This window comes from Coregonus clupeaformis, chromosome 27 (genome assembly GCF_020615455.1).
Source record: "Coregonus clupeaformis isolate EN_2021a chromosome 27, ASM2061545v1, whole genome shotgun sequence".
In the NCBI taxonomy this organism is placed as follows: domain Eukaryota; kingdom Metazoa; phylum Chordata; class Actinopteri; order Salmoniformes; family Salmonidae; genus Coregonus; species Coregonus clupeaformis.
Genome location: NC_059218.1, coordinates 23,514,310 through 23,532,394, shown reverse-complemented (window position 1 = coordinate 23,532,394; position 18,085 = coordinate 23,514,310). Strand labels below are relative to the sequence as shown.

At 41.3% G+C, this 18,085-nt stretch overlaps 1 protein-coding gene across 5 annotated transcripts in view; it reads right to left on the bottom strand.

The window, feature by feature from the left end:
* Positions 1-16,737, bottom strand: part of LOC121541642 (phosphatidylinositol 4-phosphate 5-kinase type-1 beta) — a 32,649-nt gene extending 15,912 nt beyond the window's left edge. For 3 of the 5 annotated variants that reach the window (XR_005995780.1, XR_005995781.1, XM_041850805.1), the window contains exons 1-6: positions 16,619-16,737; positions 8,060-8,122; positions 7,379-7,509; positions 1,702-1,819; positions 1,106-1,258; positions 614-910 (exon numbers count right to left, since the gene is read on the bottom strand). Coding sequence is in view for 3 of the 5 variants with exons in the window: in XM_041850805.1 (XP_041706739.1) it covers positions 614-910; positions 1,106-1,258; positions 1,702-1,819; positions 7,379-7,509; positions 8,060-8,122 (762 nt within the window). In the remaining 2 variants the exon portion in view is untranslated. Of the gene's footprint in view, positions 1-613; positions 911-1,105; positions 1,259-1,701; positions 1,820-7,378; positions 7,510-7,586; positions 7,728-8,059; positions 8,123-16,618 lie in introns of those variants that run through there. The other 2 variants (XM_041850806.1, XM_041850808.1) reach the window with 2 other exon arrangements.
* Positions 16,738-18,085: the final 1,348 nt, after the last annotated feature.

The following is an 18,085-nucleotide window of genomic DNA, read 5'->3' as shown; positions in this document are numbered from 1 at the left end:
GTTAGTTTTGCATTCTAAATCTTGCATAGTTGTTTTGTTTCGGTATATTACAATTGAAAGTGGCTAATATTGCGTTGATTCAATCACAATTCCCACAGTAGAGCGAAACGTTGATAGTGTTAACTAAAGGTGAAAAATGTAGAAAGTTGAGTTTAGTTCAATCTCGTGCTTCTCTGCGCGGGCTCATAGCGCAGCTTAGAGAGAACATTGCTTCTGACCAACACTGATGTGACACTATAACTCCTCTAAACAAAGGCCTTAACAGTGCCTGAGTTACCCTACTGTGCTGCTGCCTAACTACCACATTGTGTTGGGTGACTGTTATTCTGCCTCAGTCCAGTTCCTCTGTTGAGGAGTCTACTGTGCTTTCCCACTAATCAAACAACATGCAGTAATAATGCAGTCATTCAGAAGGGCTCAAGGTGATGGAGGAGAGGCCGGTCATCCTTATGTAACATTATCGCCAATGAGCGTTCAAAGTTCAATGAGAAATATCCAACCAAATGCTACTGAAGGAACAAAAATGTCCCTCTAACAACACCAATTTGACTAGCCTTCATGCTTTGAATATGCAATACCAATATGTAAGTGAAACAACTGCGAGTGGCCTCACCTTGCAGTCCCTCTGCAGTGTCTTCATTAAGGCACTGTACGTGTCGCCATCAAAGTGCAGGCCCTCAAGCATCTCCTGAAAGTCGAGGTCTTTGAAGGTGGGCGAGAACTTGGCACGCTCCTTGCACGAGGCATGGCGTTGGTAGGTGGAGCCCTTCAGGTCGTATTTGTAGTGCATCTGGAGGGCCCTGGGCAACACATTGTTCATCACCACCAGACGGGTGTTGAACCCAGCACACTGGATGCAGTACAGGCCGTAGAACTTCGGTAGCAGTGTCCTCGGGTTCTGATTCAGATTCTGAAATAAAACAAGATGGAAAAAGAGAAACATTTACATATTTAAGACACATTTGAGAATAGTTCACACATGTTGCTAACATTTAAATAAAACTTTACAATCTTTGAATAAGAATTTCCTGAAGGCACTAGAACTGATAGGAGTTGCTCTATTTATTGTGACAGGAATGGTGTTCGTGTTAAGGGAGAGGCTCACCATGTAGTAACCAGGAAGGAGTTTCTGCAGGAACTCAGCCTCTTTATGCTGCACAGTCTTAATGATGAACTCATCATCGCTGGTCAGGTAGAACCAGGAACTGCTGGCCCCGGGGTTGGACAGCTCGATCAGAGGCTCATTACAGATGGAGTACTGGAATTCATACAGGAAGAACCAATAGCATGCATTTATATAGACAGGACAGCAACAAGGAAGTTTTCAACTAACAAATCAAACCCACTGGGCAAAAACTGGTTGAATCAAAATTGTTTCCACATCATTTCAAACAAAGAATTCAAATGTGATGACACTGAATTAACGTAGAAAACTGATTGGATTTGAAAAAAGTAATCAACGTAAGGGAATTCTTTTTTTCACCCAACTTTTAACCTAAACCCAATGTGAATGTTGCATTCACGTTAGTTAACAACTCAACCAGACATTGAACTGACATCTGTGCCCAGTGGGAACACTGTGCTCTTATTGATAGATCAGACAACTCTAATGGGGTGTATTACTACATGATTGTATACTGTATTATCAGAGAAGCACATGGTGTGTAGGAGTGTTTTCTGTAAAGGGCTTTCCACACTAACCAGGTAGTCATCTGCTTTGATGCCAAAGAGCTCCCTAAAGTAGCGGAAGGCGAGAGGAGCGTAGGTTTTGAGGCGGAAGTCTGGGAAGTGGTGCGCTGGGGTCATGTTGCTCCCCTCACTGACAACCCAAGCATTATCACACAAACAGATTAGTGTTATCAGTGTACAACAGCAATCCTATACATCCATTTACAAACACTAATTTATCATTGAAAATATGTACATTTGCATCCCGAGAGAAGAGTGTCCAGTACACAAATGTATCAGTTAGAGCAGTGGTTCCCAAACGTTTTCCACTCGGGCCCCCCTTCCATCATTGGGGAACAAAAAACATTAGCTGACATGGGCTAGTAAGTTGGTTCTGGTCATTTCTAAAACGTTATAAGAGATACCTAATCAGTTGCACAATGGAGTGCATTCAACCTAAATGTGTCTTCCGCATTTAACCCAACCCCTCTAAATCAGAGCGATGCGGGGGGCTGCCTTTATCGAAATCCACAGCACAGTTTTTGTTGATGGGGATTAACGGCAGATTTTTCCACCTTGCCTGATCGGACATTCAAACCAGCGACCTAAATAGCTCTCTGAGGGAGCAATGACTGACATGACAAGAGGAAAACTGCTGATGCACTACCTCATTTTGAAGTATTCTACTATTACAGCTTTCAAGAGTAAGTTGGCCCCAGAGTTTGGGAACCACTGAGTTAGAGCAAACAGAGAATATTGTGACTGAGTGATTGACCCCTACAAGGAAGCTTTTGAAGTATACAATAAGCATCAGCTTTGTGATAAGCAGTGCCTAACTGATGCCACAACAGATGTGCATATTTCAGTGAAGCTTTGAGGGTCATGCATGTCAAGCTAAGTGTAGTAGTTTTAAAGACGTCCTCCAGCGATAAAAAAACTAAAAAACAATCCTGTTGAAAAGCGATATCCCAAGTATAAATACAGTAAAGTACACACAAAAAGGTTTAATTATTTATTTATTTTTTGCAAGATTGAGTATTTTTTTTAGACACAATTGCTAACTTTAAAGGCACTTAAAATGCAACGAGAGAGCTTCATTTCCTACGTACTTTTGTGTGACTAATATTTTGAAACAGACAGTATATGACACTCCAGCACTCTGTTTGCGTATGGTTTGTTGGGCCCTTAAAGTGGCACTCCAGTCTCATTACACCTCATTTAACACCTGATTTACTTAACAAAAGGCACATTTCAATAGGTGGTCCAGGTATGTCATGACATAGCACAAGGCAGGGGGTGGGCATTTCCTCTTCTGTTCTCTATTGCTCCTATATTGTTTCTCAAGATCACGGATTTCCATCAGACCAATTCTTTGAATGCCCTACTAATTTGTTTAACCTTTGTGAGTACTTTACTGTATTTATACTTGGGATATCGCTTTTCAACAGTAAAGGTAAAACAATTAAACTATTAAAATCGGCCCCCCTTGTGCCATGTCATACCTGAACCCCCTATTGAGATGTGCCTTTTGGAACTGACAGCGTTTTAACGACTTTGCAGATATGAAACAAAAAGACAAATCATATCAGTAAAAAATATCAAATTCCCAGCTTATGCTACAAAACCAACTTTATAAGACGTTTTTAAAATAGGTTATATTTGACTCAAAATTCCATGACGTAGAGTAAGGCATTGTTGGCAGATGGATGCAGTTCAATGAATGGTTAATATAATATATAATTTACCAATAACTGTTTCGGTAGTCCAACAAATATTGTTATCACAGCTGGCCTGGTACATCGTTTTCTTCCTCCAGCCATTCGGGATGCACCGTTTCAGTTTCAGTTTCAATGACTCAATATTTTGGACAAAAAAATAGACGAATGTAACTAAGGATGAGAATGTCAATACAATCAAACTAGTAAGGGCAATGATCATAAGTCATTCATAACGTTGCTAATAGGCTAGCTTATCTATTTATGTAGCTATTTATTTACCAACAAAAACACGAAGCCTAACGTTAGCTAGCTAGCTAGCTGGCTGCTGGGACGATGTTATGTGATTGGATGAGTGGCCAACTTTTCCGTCATATCGTTTTTCTGTGGCTACAGCTAGAGAGGCAGGTGTCATTTGGTTAGCTAGCAAGAAATGTGAATCACTTTGCTAGCTAGCTATGCTGAACTTGAACGACTGTTATCCACAATTACCATATCTCTTAGTTGTCAATCAAATGTATTTGGCATCGACCAAATGGGCAGGCAGGCAAGTTCCCATTCAGTTGTCAAAACGTGGGTTGGGACAAGCATGCATTGGCAGGCAAGCTGCAGAAGGGCGAGCAGGCTACTAATCCACATCATTTATCAGTGCAATTTTGGAGTTTGAGAGGGTTTATCTACTGTTCCCTCGTTAGATTTTAGCTCTTCTCGCTCTGACTATCAGTTGTTGTTCTTGTTGATGTGCATCAAATCAAATTGTAATTGTCACATGCTTCATAAACAACCAGTGTAGACTTACAGTGATCTGCTTACTTTACGGCCCTTACGAACAATCCAGAATACAATTACAAACAAATTATAATAAAATAAAATAAATCATAACACGAGGAATAAATACACAATGAGCAATGATAGCTTGGCCATATACAGTTGAAGTCGGAAGTTTATATACACTTAGGTTGGAGTCATTAAAACTTGTTGTTCAACCACTCCACAAATTTCTTGTTAACAAACTATAGTTTTGGCAAGTCGGTTAGGACATCTACTTTGTGCAAGACACAAGTCATTTTTCCAACAATTGTTTACAGACAGATTATTTCACTGTATCACAATTCCAGTGGGTCAGAAGTTTACATACACTAAGTTGACTGTGCCTTTAAACAGCTTGGAAAATTCCAGAAAATGATGTCATGGCTTTAGAAGCTTCTGATAGGCTAATTGACATCATTTTCATCAATTGGAGGTGTACCTGTGGATGTATTTCAAGGCCTACCTTCAAGCTCAGTGCCTCTTTGCTTGACATCATTGGAAAATCAAAAGAAATCACCCAAGACCTCAGAAAAAAAATTGTAGACCTCCACAAGTCTGGTTCGTCCTTGGGAGCAATTTCCAAATGCCTGAAGGTACCATGTTCATCTGTACAAACAATAGTATGCAAGTATAAAACACCATGGGACCACGCAGCCGTCATACCGCTCAGGAAGGAGACGCGTTCTGTCTCCTAGAGATTAACTTACCGTTTGCCGTGCGGTAGCAGACAAAACAGTATGACTTGGATGGCTGGACTCTTTGACAATTTTTAGGGCTTTCCTCTGACATCGCCTGGTAGTATAGAGGTCCTGATGGCAGGGAGTTCGGCCCAAGTGATGTACTGGGCTGTACACACTACCCTCTGTAGTCCTTGCGGTCAGCTGCCGAGCAGTTGCCATACCAAGCGGTGATACAGCCAGTCAAGATGCTCTCAATGGTGCAGCTGTACAACTTTCTGAGGGTCCATGCCAAATCTTTTCAGCCTTCGGAGGGGGAAGAGGCATTGTCGTGCAATCTTCACGACTGTGTTGGTGTGTTTGGACCATGATAGGTCCTTAGTGATGTGGACACTGAGGAACTTGAAGCACTCGACCCGCTCCACTACAGCCCTGTCGATGTGAATGGGGGCGTGTTCGGCCCTAGGTTTCCTGTAGTCCACGATAAGCTCCTCTGTCTTGCCCACGTTGAGGGAGAGGTTGTTGTCCTGGTACCACACTGTCAGGTCTCTGACCTCCTCCCAATAGGCTGTCTCATCGTCATTGGTGATCAGTCCCACCACCGTCGTGTCATCGGCAAACTTGATGATGATGTTGGAGTCGTGCGCAGCCACGCAGTCATGGGTGAACAGGGAGTACAGGAGGGGACTAAGCATGCACCCGAGGGGCCCCCTTGTTGAGGATCCGCGTGGCAGATGTGTTGTTGCCTACCCTCACCAACTGGGGGCGGCCCATCAGGAAGTCCAGGATCCAGTTGCAGAGGGAGGTGTTCAGTCCCAGGGACCTTAGCATAGTGATGAGTTTGAAAGGCACTATGGTGTTGAACGCTGAGCTGTAGTCTATGAACAGCATTCTCACGTAGGTGTTCCTTTTGTCCAGGTGGCAAAGGGCAGTGTGGAGTGCAAAAGCGATACGTCATCGGTGGATCTGTTTGGGCGGTATGTGAATTGGAGTGGGTCCAGGTTTTTTGGGATGATGGTGTTGATGTGAGCCATAACCACTTTCAAAGCATTTCATGGCTACAGATGTGAGTTCTACGTGGCGGTATTCATTTAGACGGGTTACCTTCGCGTTCTTGGGCACAGGAACTATGGTGGTCTGCTTGAAACATGTAGGTATTACAGACTGGGTCAGGGAGAGGTTGAAAATGTCAGTAAAGACACTTGCCAGCTGGTCAGCGCATGCTCTGAGTATGCGTCCTGATAATCCGTCCTGCGGCCTTGAGAATGTTAATCTGTTTAAAGGTCTTACTCACGTCGGCTACGGAGAGTGTGATCACACAGTTGTCCGGAACAGCTGGTGCTCTCGCGCATGCTTCAGTGTAGGATTCTATCTTTGTCCTGTATTGACGCATTGCCTGTTTGATGGTTCGTCGTAGGGCATAGCAGGATTTCTTATAAGTGTCCAGATTAGTGTCTGCTCCTTGAAAGCGGCAGCTCTAGCCTTTAACTCAATGCAGATGTTACCCGTAATCCATGGCTTCTGGTTGAGATATATACACACGTAGTGTCACTGTGGGGATGATGTTGTCTATGCACTTATTAATGAAGCCGGTGACCGATATGGTAAACTCCTCAATGCCATTAGATGAATCCCGGAACATATTCCAGTTTGTGCTAGCGAAACAGTCCTGTAGCTTAACATCTGCTTTATCGGACCACTTCCATATTGAGCGCGTCACTGATACTTCCTGTTTGAGTTTTTGCTTGTAAGCAGGAATCAGGAGGATAGAGTTATGGTCAGATTTGCCAAAAATGGAGGGCGAGAGAGAGCTTTGTTTGTATGAGTCTCTGTGTGTGGCGTAAAGGTGATCTAGAGTTATTTTTCCTCTAGTTGCACAGGTGACATGCTGGTAGAAATGAGCTAAAACTGATTTAAGTTTTCCTGCATTAAAAGTAAAGTCTGCAAATGTAAGAGGACTCCCGTGGTATTTACATATTTGCAGAAATCCATTCAGGTATATTTTGTGGCCTTAGGTGAATGCTTTCTAATGATCTGAAGTTGTGCTGTTGCTACTGCCTGTAAACACACAGTCCAATTCAAAGTGAGTGATGGCTGGCCCGTGTGGCAAATGGCTTATTTGCATATAGGCTTACTGTAGCTCTGATCGGTCTGTGTAGAGTCCAGTCCTGGACAAGACAGATGTTTTTATTAGATTTTATTTACTGCAGTGTCTATTAATTGTCCAAACGCACAGCCACTTTCCCACACTACATTGCTATCGAATTTTCCCAAATGCCTTACTCTGCATTCTATGAATGTATGAAAACGTGGAAATGAACAGGTGTTAAATGAGGTGAAAAGGACACTGGAGTAGGACTTTTGTAGTGAAAGGGACTTCTGTGTCAATGGGAAAATCTGACCAATGAGGTTCAGATATGCTTCTTTAACAGAGTTTGTGCTGTATTCGTGTCACTAACTAGTGATGTGTATAAGCCTGCTGAGTGATGCCAGTGCTGTGTACTGTACCTGGGTAGAAAGACACTCTCCACCATGTAGAAATCCTGCATGAGCACATCTCTGTCAGGCTTGGATGTCAGGTTCCCCACAGCATACCCAATGCCCAGCTGGATGGCTCCTTTCAGTGCAGCAGCTGTGGGCTGGGACCACACAAACATTATATTCTAAATCAATACAACACAGATTATAATGTGTAGGATTCCAGATCAAACCATACCCATAAAATTTTTGTACATCTGAAAGGTACATCTGATGCATGTCAGTCAGCATGTTCATGGATACCAGGACCACCTGTAGCTTTTTTACTGATTTCGGGATTTCCGTTCTGAACCGACAGAAAGGCAGAAAATCTGCAGGGCAGTCAGCGTGCCTCTTGTGTGGCTAAACACAGTGGCTTATCTACCTAATCACGTTATTCGCCACTCTGGCCCCTCCATCAGCCAACACAAACAGACAGACTGAGCACTGTTACGTAACGCTCAACCAAAACACCATCTCCAGTCCAGGGAGGGCAAAGAAAAAATAAATAAATAAAAAAGCATTGCCCAATATTAAGAGGAATGGCAGTAATCCTTCTTGACGCTCAGTTCACCAATGGAATCTCGTTCACACTCAGAAGGACATTATACAGGATATGTAGATGTGTGCCATACATTATAAATCAATTACCGGGGCCCAAAGACTCCATACCTTTTTGTAATCTTTTGACCCACTGGTTCCTCCACCTCCATTCTCAGTGGTTGTTGTTGCCATCTTTTGGATAGAGAAAATATAGATTCATTTAAAAGCAAGTTTAAGTATATACCCTTTCACCCTGTTTAATATGACATAATAATAGATTTATTCCATTCTAAATCATGGTTGTGGTATTTCATTATTAACCAATCAAATCAAATTTATTTCATAAAGCCCTTGTTACATCAGCAGTTGTTAGAGTGCTTTACGTACAGTGGGGAGAACAAGTATTTGATACACTGCCGATTTTGCAGGTTTTCCTACTTACAAAGCTTGTAGAGGTCTGTAATTTTTATCATATGTACACTTCAACTGTGAGAGACGGAATCAAAAAAAAAATTCTCCAGAAAATCATATTGTATGATTTTTAAGTAATTAATTTGCATTTTATTGCATGACATAAGTATTTGATCACCTACCAACCAGTAAGAATTCCGTCTCTCACAGACCTGTTAGTTTTTCTTTAAGAAGCCCTCCTGTTCTCCACTCATTACCTGTATTAACTGCACCTGTTTGAACTCGTTACCTGTATAAAAGACACCTGTCCACACACTCAATCAAACAGACTCCAACCTCTCCACAATGGCCAAGACCAGAGAGCTGTGTAAGGACATCAGGGATAAAATTGTAGACCTGCACAAGGCTGGGATGGGCTACAGGACAATAGGCAAGCAGCTTGGTGAGAAGGCAACAACTGTTGGCGCAATTATTAGAAAATGGAAGAAGTTCAAGATGACTGTCAATCACCCTCGGTCTGGGGCTCCATGCAAGATCTCACCTCGTGGGGCATCAATGATCATGAGGAAGGTGAGGGATCAGCCCAGAACTACACGGCAGGACCTGGTCAATGACCTGAAGAGAGCTGGGACCACAGTCTCAAAGAAAACCATTAGTAACACACTACGCCGTCATGTATTAAAATCCTGCAGCGCACGCAAGGTCCCCCTGCTCAAGCCAGCGCATGTCCAAGCCCGTCTGAAGTTTGCCAATGACCATCTGGATGATCCAGAGGAGGAATGGGAGAAGGTAATGTGGTCTGATGAGACAAAAATAGAGCTTTTTGGTCTAAACTCCACTCGCCGTGTTTAGAGGAAGAAGAAGGATGAGTACAACCCCAAGAACACCATCCCAACCGTGAAGCATGGAGGTGGAAACATCATTCTTTGGGGATGCTTTTCTGCAAAGGGGACAGGACGACTGCACCGTATTGAGGGGAGGATGGATGGGGCCATGTATCGCGAGATCTTGGCCAACAACCTCCTTCCATCAGTAAGAGCATTGAAGATGGGTCGTGGCTGGGTCTTCCAGCATGACAACGACCCAAAACACACAGCCAGGGCAACTAAGGAGTGGCTCCGTAAGAAGCATCTCAAGGTCCTGGAGTGGCCTAGCCAGTCTCTAGACCTGAACTCAATAGAAAATCTTTGGAGGGAGCTGAAAGTCCGTATTGCCCAGCGACAGCCCCGAAACCTGAAGGATCTGGAGAAGGTCTGTATGGAGGAGTGGGCCAAAATCCCTGCTGCAGTGTGTGCAAACCTGGTCAAGACCTACAGGAAACGTATGATCTCTGTAATTGCAAACAAAGGTTTCTGTACCAAATATTAAGTTCTGCTTTTCTGATGTATCAAATACTTATGTCATGCAATAAAATGCAAATGAATTACTTAAAAATCATACAATGTGATTTTCTGGAATTTTGTTTTAGATTCTGTCTCTCACAGTTGAAGTGTACCTATGATAAAAATTACAGACCTCTACATGCTTTGTAAGTAGGAAAACCTGCAAAATCGGCAGTGTATCAAATACTTGTTCTCCCCACTGTATATCCAGCCTAAAACCCCAAAGAGTAAGCAATGCAGAGGCAGAAGCACAGTGGCAAGGAAAAGCTCCCTAGAAGGCCATCCTTCTGGTTATTTTGTTAAGCATAAACAGGAAACAGGTGAGTTCCTGTTCCACGACACAATAAATGGTGTGATATCAGGGCTGCTTTTACCTTATAAAGCAAACATTTAGCAATTACTGCCTATACCAGTTACACACTTCCTAGAGGAGATAGAGAGGGTCAAGTCCAAAAATTATCAGCAGTATAGCGAACACAAAAAACATCTGTATCCCACTGTCCATATCAAGTTCCCATCTACAAAACGGAGACGTTTACGCAATCAGCTTGATGAAAATACATTATACTGTAGCAAATATGACAATTTAAATCAAGAAAGCACTCAAGGGACCAACATCAGAGGTTTCACTGAGATAAAGTTATTCAGCTCTGAAAAAGGCTTCTTCTATAATCAACAACCTTCCATTCCCAGCCGCTCAGTAAGGTTGTGTGCATCTGTTCGATAGTTTCTGCCAGGGTCCAATACCTGGGCATCTTGTAGTCTTTCAATTAGGCTATCTCTTCCCAAAGAAACAAAACAAATCAACAAGTAACACTGAGGTAAAGTTGCTCGGTGAAGTGGACACGAGACCCATTGTTATAAGGGCTTATTCATGATTCATTAATTAATTCATGATTTAGAGTCTCTGCCAATATGATGACCACAATAACATACCACTCAAAATCTTGGAAAGCAAAGCAATTATTCGACACATTCTCACATCGTGTTGTGAAAAACAATGACGAAAAAAGTATTTACTTGTGCTACTTAATCAACAGACTCAATGTAAATGCAACTCATCTGCTAACCTCACACCAACCCATCAACCACTCACATTCTGAAGCAACTTATGTGAGCATCTAAGTCTTCATACAGGGAAAGTGGCTGAAGGTAGCATCATACAGTGAGGGAAAAAAGTTATTGATCCTCTGCTGATTTTGTACATTTGCCCACTGACAAAGAAATGATCAGTCTATCATTTTAATGGTAGGTTTATTTGAACAGTGAGACAGAATAACAACAACAAAAAAACTGAAAAACGCATGTTATAAATTGATTTGCATTTTAAATTAGGGAAATAAGTATTTGACCCCCTCTCAATCAGAAAGATTTTTGGCTCCCAGGTGTCTTTTATACAGGTAACGAGCTGAGATTAGGAGCACTCCCTTTAAGAGTGTGCTCCTAATCTCAGCTCGTTACCTGTATAAAAAAGACACCTGTCCACAGAAGCAATCAATCAGATTCCAAACTCTCCACCATGGCCAAGACCAAAGAGCTCTCCAAGGATGTCAGGGACAAGATTGTAGACCTACACAAGGCTGGAATGGGCTACAAGACCATCGGCAAGCAGCTTGGTGAGAAGGTGACAACAGTTGGTGCGATTATTCGCAAATGGAAGAAACACAAAAGAACTGTCAATCTCCCTCGGCCTGGGGCTCTTTGCAATGATCATGTGGACTAGCCAGTCTCCAGACCTTAATCCCATAGAAAATCTGTGGAGGGAGCTGAAGGTTCGAGTTGCCAAACGTCAGCCTCGAAACCTTAATGACTTGGAGAAGATCTGCAAAGCGGAGTGGGACAAAATCCCTCCTGAGATGTGTGCAAACCTGGTGGCCAACTACAAGAAACGTCTGACCTCTGATTGCCAACAAGGTTTTTGCCACCAAGTACTAAATCATGTTTTGCAGAGGGGTCAAATACTTATTTCCCTCATTAAAATGCAATTCAATTTCTAAAATTTTTGACATGCGTTTTTCTGAATTTTGTTGTTGTTATTCTGTCTCTCACTGTTCAAATAAACCTACCATTATGATTATAGACTGATCATGTCTTTGTCAGTGGGCAAACATACAAAATCAGCAGGGGATCAAATAATTTTTTCCCCTCAAATAGATGATGTATCCTGCTTCAAAGTGCCAAAGGATGTGCAATTGTTCAATTTGATGTTTAGGATTACCATAGCTCACATTCCCTGCTTTTTTTGGTACTGTACTGGAGTCGTGTACTGTACATTTTGTGTGGTAGCCTTTCATTGTGGGGGTTTCAGTTCATACTGGTTAACTTGGGTGGGAAATGAATGTGTATTTCTATGGGCACAAGCACTGTTCATGACACAAACTGTTTATACCCTCTTGTTGGCGGAGAGAAAATGGTCTTGCAATTCTATACATTTTGCAATGTCTAATGTGTATTCATGTGATATTTCGGTGACTCAAACATTTCTACAAAATCTATGGGCTAAAAAAGTTAGCTAGAAAACGTTAGCTGATCTAGACATTTCTGACAAGTTTACATACTGAACAAAAATATAAAACGCAACATGAAGCAATTTCAAAGATTTTACTGAGTTACAGTTCATAGAAGGAAATCAGTCAATTCAAATATTCATTAGGCCCTAATCTATGGATTTCACATGACTGGGCAGGGGCGCAGCCATGGGTGGGCCTGGGAGGGCATTGGCCCACCCATTTGGGAGCCAGGTCCACCCACTGGGGAGCCAGGCCCAGACAATCAGAATGAGTTTTTCCCCACGAAAGGGCTTTATTACAGACAGACGTACTCCTCAGACGATCTCACAGGTGAAGAAGCCGGATGTGGAGGTCCTGGGCTGGCGTGATTACACGTGGACTGGTTGATGGAGGGATGGATATGGGGGTCACATCTGCCCTCTTCTTTCTGTTTACTTGTCTTTGTCCTGTATAGCTTATTTTGTATGATTTATTTTTTTACCTACAACTCTTGGTCTTTTTGTATCCGTCTGCTCTTTTATGTTTATATAAGAATGGCATACTTGTCTTTTCTACAAGGTACCTATACACCATTCTTGTGTGTGTTGAATAAAAAATATTTGAGCAACAACTTTCAAGAGTAAGTTGAAAGCCAGACTGAGTATCTTTAAAAAAGATATATAATAAGACCCAAAATGTAAAAGTAGGCTACAAAAATGTAGACTAAAATCATTCCAATCCCGATTAAAATGCAACGGCTGTTTAGCGTGTTGATGGCTGGCTTTAGGACCATGCGGATCATTCCTTGGAGAGAAGCTGCCAGCCTGCGTGCCTTTCATTTTAAGCAGAGACAGTGCCAGACAAGTGTGTCGATTGCTTTGAATTTAATGTCGGCATTTGAACTCGGCCTTGTAAGCCTCAGGGCCAGCTGTTGTATGTAGCGGTTCCTTTCACATTGATGTTGGCATAGGCGGCGCATCCAACAGGCTAGGGGAAAAAAAGCTTCCCATAAAGTACACTTAATTAAGTTGCCAAAATTAGCTATAATTACTCGTGCCTATACAGAAATAAATACAATAATTCAAAATACTACACCAAAGAGCATGATTTGGCCACAGAGGATCATTAGTTTCTTAAAAAATGTTTTGCTATGGATTTTTTTAAGCGCACAATTCAGTAGCGCGCTGCAAATAGCCTACCAAATAGCTCTTTGTTGAATTGCTGCGGTCAGTGAAAAGCAGTTAAATAGGCCTAGGCCTGTCGAAATATTTCAAAATACAAATCGTAGGAAAAACAGTTTAGAAAGCAAATGACTATTGCTGAAAAGAGAAGACAAAGAAAATCCTCCAATCTGTCTCTAGTTATCAAAATTCTCAACTCCCAATTGAGCGAACAGTAGCATATCTTATTGGCACCAGCAGAGATAAATCGGCCATATCCCTGGTGAGTGTGTGCATATTCACTGTCTTTATCATTGGATCAGTACCACTGGAACGTTTTTGGGGATAACAATATCTAGATGTACATCAAATTGTACAATTTGTGTCTGCCTTTTTCATTGGCCTAGATTAGATGGTCATTTTTACTGATCTGTTTGCCAGTGTCAGCAGAATAGGCTACTAATTTGTGTCATATTAAAAAAGATGTTGCTTATGTCTCCAGTCATATAAGGTGTAGTGGAATTGCATGAAATGTGTTTATAAAAGGCTACATTTTTCCAGTGAAAAGAAAGGAAAATAAATATCTCTGATTAGGCCTACTGTCACTACGCACACAGGTTTGCATTGTTCATAACTGCCGGTTTTGCTAACAGTGATTGAGTTATATTATTAGCCTAAATTATGACTATGCAATCTACTCATCACATTAGGAATAGTAGCACATCTTACATTAGTCTGCAAATGCGATGACAGATGCATGCAATCCTTTATTATAAAGGTGCAATTTTACAGTGAAGAAATTGCTTCCCCAAACTTGAAACTCACACGCCCCCTATGGATGTCGCATTTGAAGTCAGCCTTGTTGTAACTTGATAGTGTGTATTATGCATCTATTTCACGTTGTACTGTGTGCGCAGTTCCACAAGTAAATTAGTCAATTTATGATGAGGTTGAGTAGTGGTTGACATTGTATATGCCGTTCCACAGACCTGTAAACCTAACATTGCGGTGATAATTAATGGCTGGGGTCATTTGTTTGTTTTTGCTGTTCTCCAAATAGCATTTTAGAGTTTTTAAATTGTGTAGAAATGCCCCACTTTGCTATACCCTAGGTTAAGCTGAACCTTTAATGTCAATCCCTGATGACCAAATCACTGGATTCTATAGTATTACGTACAGCACAACATGGAACCTCTGAGCAGTCACTGCTGTTCTACTTAGAGTCATCGAAGGGTGTTAAGAGATTACCAGTTGTGAAAGGCTCTCCCCATCAAAAACAATGATGCAAAGAAAAGCTGTGCTTGGTCAGACTTTAGATTGAATACCATTCAGTTAACCTTAACATCAACAAGGGTTGATGTGTGATGCTATCATACTGGGGCACTGTGAAATCTGAGCTGAAGATTTGTTGACCATGCCATATTCAAATATGGTCCACACACACCCACCCATACACACTACACATACTGTTTCATAAATAAATGCCTCTTTAGGAGGGAAAGATAGGAAATGCAATATAAAAGAGAGGAAAGAGGTTAATGTTTACATTTCATGTGGAGAAGGTGATAGGAGAGAAAACAATTATGCAAATAAGGCCAGAGATCACCTAAGCAAACAATGGACTGACAGAATTGTGGGATAGGTTGTAGAAGAGCAGATTAACCTGGAATAACCCTGCCAAATGTGAACAAAGAAACCCCTGAATGCAGTCCTATTACGGTCTGTCCATGGGGACTATTCTAGTAGAATTTTGTATAAATATCTGGTTTATATCTGATGCCTGAATGCAGTCACAGAGCCAAAATAGTGTTAGCATCATATCCTGTTCCTACATAATATCATATGCAGGTCAACAACTCCAGTTACTAGTTTACTGAATTGTGTATACTTTTATCCCAGGCCAATCATATTCATAGATTCCATAATTATGCATGTAAACAATAATGGGTAGCCTACATTATTGTACAAAGTGAAGTTCCTTCTCTGTCAGGTTATGGGGAAGTGACAACCCACTGGGCACAAACTGTTTCAACGTAATTTGTCAAGGTATTATGACGTGGAATCTACATGCAAAATACATTGAATTTGAAAAAAGTAATCAACTGTTGTTTTGAGGGTGAAATTTCAACGCCAGGATTATGTCATCATGGTAACCAAATTTCAACAGACAAACCTTGTATAAAATATGTTTAATTTGTACCTTTAAAACAACATCAGATCTTCAACATTATAGCCACTATCATATATAGGCATGGCAGCACCTCCTACAGGAGAAGTGATCTATCTACCGCTACCCTTTGGTCTCCCATCCAGGGTTTTAAGAGTGTCTGCTAAATGACAAAATATAAAAATAATAAAAATAATAATAATAATAAATTAACCAAGCCCAGCCTAGCTATTTGTCACTGACTATTACTAATGTGCTATCCTGAGAACGATTGTTTAGAGATCTCCACTTAAAAACTAAATAGATTCATTGTTGCTATCCAAATAATTGCAAAGGGTTTAACAGAGCAAATTAAATGTATCACTCATATATCTTTAATAATGGTATTTAGGCCTATATAGCATTTGCAAAGTCATCAACAGCTATTGTTTCAATTCAACCCAGAATTCAACAAAACATAGACAGTACAATAGGCCTAGGGTTTCAAGCTCTGGTTGATTTAAAATGTAATGATTTTTAGTGATATTGAATTGTGTTTAGTTGTCAACGCAACCAAATATCAACATTTGGATAGTTCCATCTGTGCCACTGATTTAGTCCGGCTTTAATTCCAGTTTGTCTCCATTTCAACCAAAAATCTAAGTTAAAGAATAGGACTAAATCAAATCAAACTTGATTTAAATAGAATTTAACATTTTGATTTAATTTGATTTAATCCTTAGATTAGTTGGATGCCAGATGTATTTCCTCCTGTGGTTCAGCAAATCAACTTCGTGTCATCATCATCAATAGCCTTCATTGCGATTATAAAATGCAATCTTACCAAGACTGCTTGGATTGAATGTCAAGAACAGCAAAGAAAAGTGATTTGCAGTGAGAACTTAGACTATGTCAATCACAGAATAGTTAATTATGTTATGAAACCAAAAAGTGGCGTAGGCTATTCGATTGATCACCAAAACGTCGACAGGTGCCACCAACAATGACCGACATATTCAGGCGGTGTCAAGTTTGTAAACAATTGGTGACAAGAAGACAACATATTATTTTTCGCATGTAAAATATGTGTGCGTCCTTACCTTGAATATTATCGTCGTTGTAAAAATGAAAAAACAAAGACGAGTAACTTTTGCAACCAGGTTTCATCGCTTCTGACTCAACTGAAGGCTTACGGTAATGATGAGTCAGTGACGCGCGAGGATCCTCGTGCTTCGAGCCATCCTCCGCCTACTGTCATGTCACGCACCCTTGTGTAAAACCCGGAGGTATGGTGTCCGCATATTCGCACAAAGCTGTTGTAGGCTACTATGGCCTGGCTACTTAAATGATAAGATAAATTGAAAAACGTCATCTATAGTTGAACGCATTCCAGTACTCCTATGGATTTGAAGTCAAATAGTCTGCAAACCCATAAGCCTATTATAAGGTCTCATATTTGAGTAAATGCAGTAGTGATTTAGCCAGTTTCGCGGGAGCCACTGCATTGTATTTTTTGCCTGGGGCAGAGAAAAATGTGCAGTTTAATAGCTAACTCATGCCATTTTACACATTTTGTAAAATGTGGGGGGGGTGCTAAGCCAGTGAGTAAATGGCATAAACCTACAGTGGTAAATATTATATATTGTTTGTATTGGTTATGGCTTTTGCCTATAGTTTGCCATTAACCATAATAATTAGTTGTTGTTCAGAGCTGTGAGTTGTGTATCTTAGTCAGTCGAGGATGGTGCAATTACACTGAACAAAAATATAAATGCAACATGCAACTATTTCAAAGATTTTACTGAGTTACAGTTCATATAAGGAAATCAATCAATGATAATAAATTCATTAGGCCCTAATCTATGGATTTCACACGACTGGGAATACAGATATGCATCTGTTGGTCACAGATACCTTTGAAAAAAAAGTAGGTGCGTAGATCAGAAAACCAGTCAGTATCTGGTGTGACCATCATTTGCCTCATGCAGCGTGACACATCTCCTTTGCATAGAGTTGATCAGGCTGTTGATTGTTACCTGTGGAATGTTGTCCCACTCCTCTTCAATGGCTGTGTGAAGTTGCTGGATATTGGCAGGAACTGGAACACGCCGTCGATCCAGAGCATCCCAAACATGCTCAATGGGTGACATGTCTGGTGAGTATGCAGGCCATGGAAGAACTGTGACATTTTCAGCTTGCAGGAATTGTGTACAGATCCTTGCGACATGGGGCCGTGCATTATCATACTGAAACATGAGGTAATGGCGGTGGATGAATGGCACGACAATGGGCCTCAGGATCTCGTCACGGTATCTCTGTGCATTCAAATTGCCATCGATAAAATGCAATTGTGTTCGTTATCCATAGCTTATGCCTGCCTCATACCATAACCCCTCCGCCACCATGAGGCACTCTGTTCACAACATTGACATCAGCAAACTGCTCGCCTACACAACGCCATTCACGCTGTCTGCCATCTGCCCGGTACAGTTGAAACCGGGATTCATCCGTGAAGAGCACACTTCTCCAGCGTGCCAGTGGCCATCGAAGGTGAGCATTTGCCCACT